The sequence below is a fragment of the Podarcis muralis genome, chromosome 12, assembly GCF_964188315.1.
Source record: "Podarcis muralis chromosome 12, rPodMur119.hap1.1, whole genome shotgun sequence".
Lineage (NCBI taxonomy): Eukaryota > Metazoa > Chordata > Lepidosauria > Squamata > Lacertidae > Podarcis > Podarcis muralis.
In genome coordinates, this window is record NC_135666.1 from 733352 (window position 1) to 739351 (window position 6000).

General features: G+C 56.8%; 1 protein-coding gene across 2 annotated transcripts in view; it reads right to left on the reverse strand.

Moving 5' to 3' along the window:
- The window catches only part of NOS3 (nitric oxide synthase 3), a 33903-nt gene extending 28257 nt beyond the window's left edge, over positions 1 to 5646 (reverse strand). Inside the window, exons 1-4 of one of the 2 annotated variants that reach the window (XM_028751420.2) lie at positions 5061 to 5646; positions 4166 to 4368; positions 2531 to 2645; positions 1199 to 1344 (exon numbers count right to left, since the gene is read on the reverse strand). In XM_028751420.2, the coding sequence (XP_028607253.2) occupies positions 1199 to 1344; positions 2531 to 2645; positions 4166 to 4368; positions 5061 to 5138 (542 nt within the window). In that variant the 5' untranslated portion in view covers positions 5139 to 5646. The remainder of the gene's footprint in view (positions 1 to 1198; positions 1345 to 2530; positions 2646 to 4165; positions 4369 to 5060) is intronic. The other variant, XM_028751419.2, reaches the window with a different exon arrangement.
- Between the last annotated feature and the right edge of the window lie 354 nt (positions 5647 to 6000).

Here is a 6000-nt window from a genome sequence, read left to right on the forward strand (position 1 = left end):
GTTAGTTCTTGGTATGAGCTTTCGTGTGCATGCACACTTCTTCAGATACACTGAAACAGAAGTTGTCAGATCCTTCTATATAGTGAGAAGGTGGGGAGGGGTATTACTCAGAAGGGTGGTGGGAATGGGTGATTGGCAGATAGCTGTGATGAGCCTGTTGACGACTCTTAACGACTGCAATAGGTCTTACAGGAAAGAGCAAGGGGTGAGAAGGTGAAAAATGGCTCGGGCCCCCTCAGGCCCCATGGAGTCGGCGCCTATGGGGTGGTGGGAATGGGTGATTGGCAGATAGCTGTGATGAGCCTGTTGACGACTCTTAACGACTGCAATAGGTCTTACAGGAAAAAGCAAGGGGTGAGAAGGTGAAAAATGGCTTTGTCATGTATAATGAGATAAGAATCCAATGTCTTTGTTCAGACCAGGTCTCTCCATGGTTTTAAGTTTGGTAATGAGTTGCAATTAAGTTTGGCAATGAGTTGCAATTCAGGCCTCTATATGGGCTCTTGGATACCCCATAAGGGGAAAAGGGCAGATTTTGTTTACGACTCTTCCCCGCAATTGGCTGTAAGTGGAATCACAACCACGATGCCATATTGCACTTGATATAATCCAGCGGCACCCTGCCCACGACCAAGACCCTCCTACATGCAGAACTAAGTCCTGTTCAGCAAAAAATCTCCGGCAATGTTCGTTAAAAGCTTCCACCTTGCAACTTCTGCCCCTTTTACCATGCTAAACGGGAAGCAATGAAAGCTGCAAACAGGAATCTACTAACTAAAAAAACAAATCTCCTTTGTGGCTGAAAAAAACAGGAAGCTGCTAACTAATGGGGCACGAGTCCTGAAAAGCTTTAACCGCACCCTGCAAGCTCCAAACCAGGCAATGCTGCAATTGTATTTCACAGGAACGTACAAAACTCACCCCAAGTCAGGTCCAAAGTAGGGAAAAGGGATAACAGAACACAGAAATGCCAGGCTTGGAGAACAATGTCTGGATTCTGTAAGGGGCCAGCAGATTGCCATTCCAGGCAAGGTGGCTTGGGGGAGGCAGGAGCCCCCCAGGAGGAGGCTAGGATGTGGGCCAGGCCCCACATTGACTGAAGGGAGCCTCAAGAGCCTGGTCTGGGTGCAGCTTCGCCATGGCACCCACTGCCCCCACCCGCCAGAGATGGGGCTGAGCAAGGCTCCCAGAGACTCACCGTTTCATGGAGTGGTAGTAGAGGTTAATGAAGTCCCGCGCCAGGGGCAGGAGCTCTTCCGTGGGGCGGGGGCCCTCCGAAGCAGCACACATCTGCTTGGGGAACATGACGGAGCCCAGGCAGCGCCTCTCATTGCACGGCACATTCTGCAGAGAAAGAGGGGTAGGGGCTGCAGCGGCGAAGGCTCTTCACTCCCCAGCCCCACCAGGAGGCTCCCCTTCCCAGCCGCAACATCCATCTCCTGGCCAGCTTCTCCCCTCCCCACTGACACAGGACTGGTTGGCCCCTGAAGCCAGCCAGGGGAACCCCTGGAGCCCCAAATGTGGGGGGGGGGGCTTTCATCAGCCCAGTTGGTCTGGGATTATATGGGGCCTGGGAGCTCCAGAACATCTGGTCACCTTCTGTGCCAAAAGGACACGGAAGAGTTGGAAACAATGTGGGGGAAAAGCAGCCCAGATGGTCAGGGGGATGGAGTGATTCCCCCAGGAAGAAGTTTGTAAAATTATGCCTGGCCTAGAGAAAGTGGGATGAAAAGAGCTTTCCTCCTCTCTCAAAAGACTGGAACCTGTGGACATGCAAGGAAGCCCAGGGCTGGAAGGTTCAGGAGAGACCCAAGAAAGTCCTTAAGTTAAACTATGGAACTCCCTTCCCCAGGAGGCAGGATGGCCGCCCACTTCAAAAGAGGATCAGAGAAATGTATGGAGGGGGGGGGCTACCAATGGCAAGGAGCCCCCAGGGGTGAGCTCTGCCGGAGGCGGCCATGCTTCTGCACCCCTGGTGCTGGAAACCCCAGAGGGGAGAGAGTGGCTCTGGGGCTGGGATGCCGCATGGGGGCTTCTGGTTCACCTGTGTGAAAGGGAAGCTGGGCTAGAGGGGCTCCCTTGGGCCTCATCCGGCAGGCTCTCCTTCTGCTCTGAGGCAGGGCTGGCCCACCCACAAGGCAAGGTGAAGGGGCAGGATCCTGGGGGGCAGCTGATCCGGCCTGGACAGACTGCATCGCCCACTGTGGCTGAGGAGGCCGGATCGGTTTCCTCCTTCTCTCTCTCTCTCTCTCTCTCTCTCTCTCTCTCTCTCTCTCTCCCCCCCCCCCCCCCCCCCGCTGATGTCTTGGGCCAGCCCTGTTCTTACCTATATTTGGAAGAGGGTGGAGAACACACAGAAGGTGACAACATGTTGACTCACTTCCTCGGGATTCTGGCTGGGGGGGGGGGGATTTGCCCCAGGGGCAGAGAGGTGAGCAGCATCAGCTGCCCAAGCAGCCTTCTGGCTGGCTGACTGAGATACCCAAGGGAGGGGAGCCCCCCCCTCGCCCCCCCACCTCAGAGGCCTCACCTGCAAGGTCTGGGCATTGAGAGTGTCATACAGGATGGAGCCCGTCTGCCAGTTCTTCAGCCGGGTGTACTTGGGGGGTTCGGCGGGGCGCTCAGCTGGGTGGACAACTGGGCAGCTGGAACCAGAGAATCACAGAACTGAAGAGCTGGGAGGGACCCCCAGGGGTCATCTAGCCCAACCCCCTGCAAGGAGGGAACCCCAACTAAAGCATTCCAGGCAGGTCAACCTCAAAAGCAGGGGAAGACATGACCCCCCCCCCCCGCCAATCTGCAAACCAACCCTGAGATGATGCCCCCAAACCCAGGTCCCCAGAAAAAAGGGAGAGTCAGGGAGGGACCCCAATGCTGGGACAGGGGGCAAGGCAGTCCGGTCTGGGGGTGGGGAGAATGGTTGACTTGGGGGCCCAGAGCAACGGCAGGGAAAGGAGGGGGGGTCACAAAGGACACCTAGGCCAGGCCCCCTCCAGAGGAAAACCTTGTGCCCACCCAGGGAGTCCTTCCGATGCCAGCAGAGGAACTGAGGACACCTCCTCTTCCTCCAAGGGATCCCATCTGGCTTGACCCCAGCAAAGTCCATAGAATCCTGGAATTGTGTGTTTGGAAGGGGACCCAGCCCCCTGCAACGGAGGATTCCCAGAGAAAGAATCCCAGGCCGATCGATGGCCAGCCAACCTCTCTTTAAAAGCCTCCCGTAAAGAAGAGCCAACCATCATTCAAGGGAGTCCATGTCACTGTCAGACAACCCAAACCCTCAGAAAACCCTTCCTAATTGTCCGGCAACATGAACGTTGACTCAGATTTTCCTTCCTTGCTGCTTCAATCCATCCGTCCGGCTCCTCTCTTCTGGAGCAGGAGAAAGAAAGCTTGCTGCATCTTCTGCATGAGAGCCCTTCACATATCTGAAGACCGAGAGGAGACCCGAGAGCCGTCTTCAAATATCTCAAGGGCCTTGACATGGAAGAGGGAGCAAGCTCGTTTTCTGGAGAGAAGGACCCAAACCCATGGCTCCAAGTCACAAGCAAAGAGATTCCGACTCAACGTCAGGAAGAGCATTCTGACAGTAAGAAGGTGGTGGGGCTTTTAAGCAGAGGTTCATAGAATCAGAGAAGGGACCCCAGGGGTCATCCAGTCCACCCCCTGCAATGCAGGAATCTCAGCTCAAGCATCCCTGATGGATGGCCAGCCAAGCTCTGCTTAAGAAGCTCCCAGGAAGGAGAGGCCACCACCTTCGGAGGGAGTCTGTTCCGCTGTCCAACAACCCTGGATATTGATGGCATTGGCTGAGATTCCTGCATCTCAGGGGGTTGGATGAGGTGACTCTCAGGGTCCCTTCCAACTCAGCCACCTGATGAGCCTATGATTCTAGGTCATCCCTCGATCTTCTCTTCTGCCAGCTAAACAAACCCAACTCCCGCAACCGTTCCTTGCAAGGCTTGGTCTCCAGATATTTAAACACGGCTCTGCAATCCCCCACCCACCTTCTCCTGTCCAGGCTGGATGTCCCCAACTTCCTCAACCCCCAACAGTCCTTCTGGACTCCCTGCAGGTCCTCACCTCTCCCACACGCAAATGTGGCTCCCAAAGTCCCCCCGCCCCAGCCCTCTGGGCTCTCGGCTGAGGCCCCTTCTGCTATCACCTGCACTTCTTGGTGGGGACGCTTTCTTCCGCGATGGACGCCCGGTGCCTGGAGCAGAGGTCAAGACTCCAGAAGTGGGTCTGGGAGGGGGAAAGGGCCCCCGGCAAGTTCCCCATGGCACTGCGGACCAGGTCCTGGCAGAGAGTGGCTCTCTCTGGAGCAACGTGTCGCTGGTGCCAGGAACTCCCTTTTCTTCCTGCCTGCTGAGAAAGGGAACAGCGGGGGGGGGGGAGTGGGATTATGGCCTCGCCTTCCCCATCCGCCCAGACGGACGAAGCCGGGACAAGGGGGGGGGCCTTGGGGTGTTGGCTGTGGGGCCGAGCTCCCTCCAAAAGTGGGGAGAGAGTGACACACATTTAGCACCCCCGCTCCCCAAAGAGCCAGGATGCCAAGCTGCGAGGCCAGTTGGAGGGAGAGAGAAGAAAGCAGGTGGCAGACTGGGGGACGGGAGCAAAGGGGGTCTCACCCTCTCAGCCCCCCACCCCAAACTGGAGCTCAGAATGGCCACCTGTCAGGGATTCTGGAGGTGCAATTTTTGGTAAAAAAAATGCAGATGAAGACGGGAGGTCAAGGGCCTCCTCTGGGTTTCACCCCCAAACGTGACTGCTTTGTGGTAGGGCTGCCCTGAAGAGGGGCTATGGGGTTGGGCTAGATGACCTCTGGGTTACCTACAACTCTCTGATCCGAACACAGCTCCCAGAGCCGTTCAGGAATAAAGGCAGGTTGTGACCTGCAAAGGGAACCCCTGGGCCCTGAAGAGGGGCCCTGCCTTTCGTTTCCCACTGGGAAATCTGAGCCCCATCCTGGCAATGCCAAGGGCCAGGTCCTCCTCCTCCTCCTGAAGCCCAGAGAAGCATCCAGGGGGGCGCCAGGCAGCCTCTGTCCATGCACTGACCTTGCCCAGTGGAGGCCTCTGGACCTCAACAAGGAGGAACCGTAGGATGGTCGGGTTGGAGGGGACCCCAAGGGCCATCCAGTCCAGCCCCTGCAAGTCCTGAGGCTCACTCCTCTTCCATCCAGGCCAGCCTCACCACCATCTATTTCCTCTGCATTTTTACTGAAAAGGTTCAGCGAGAGGGAATCTTGAATGATCAAGATGAAGATTGTGGTGCTGCAAGGACTGGGAGGGCACATCCTGCAGCCGGGTGCCTCTGAGTCAGCCCCCAGTTCCTGGACCAGCACCTCTGAGAAGGGAGGGGGCTTCCAGGAAGAGAGCCGTCCCTGCTTCCTGCGGGAGGGAGTTCCGCCGTTCCAACTATGGGCTTTTGTCTGTCCTGAGTCACCTGACCTTCAGCTTCATGGCAAGTTCACAAGCTCTGCCATCAGGAGACGGGAGAAAGACTTCTCCTTGCCCACTTTCTCTGTGCCAGGCACGATTATTTGCCCATCCATCATGTCCTCCTGGACAAGTCGCTTCATTTTCTCCAGCTGCGATCCCTGCATTGCAGGGGTTGGGCCAGATGACCCCTTGGTTCCTTCCAGCTCCACTATTCTCGGATCCAAAAAAGCCCAAGGGAGAGATGGTGTTTGCCTCAAGGAACCATCAGAGCTGAGGGCCAGAGTGTGGGGCTTGCAGGATAGTGGGGGGGGGGTGTCTGCATCTTGGAAGCCCCCTCTCCAGCCCCACTGCCCTTGGCCTGGCCAGATCAAGCCGCCTGTTGTTCTCCCAGAGTGTTGGAGACAGGAAGCCACACCTTTGCTTTCTGCTCCCATTTCCTTCCTCAGTCTTGGGAGGAACCACATATGGAGCACTGGAGGCAACATGCAGGGAAGGAAGGAGGGAGGGGAACCCCCCAGGCATTGAAATTGGGGGGGGGGGAGCCTACTGGATGAGG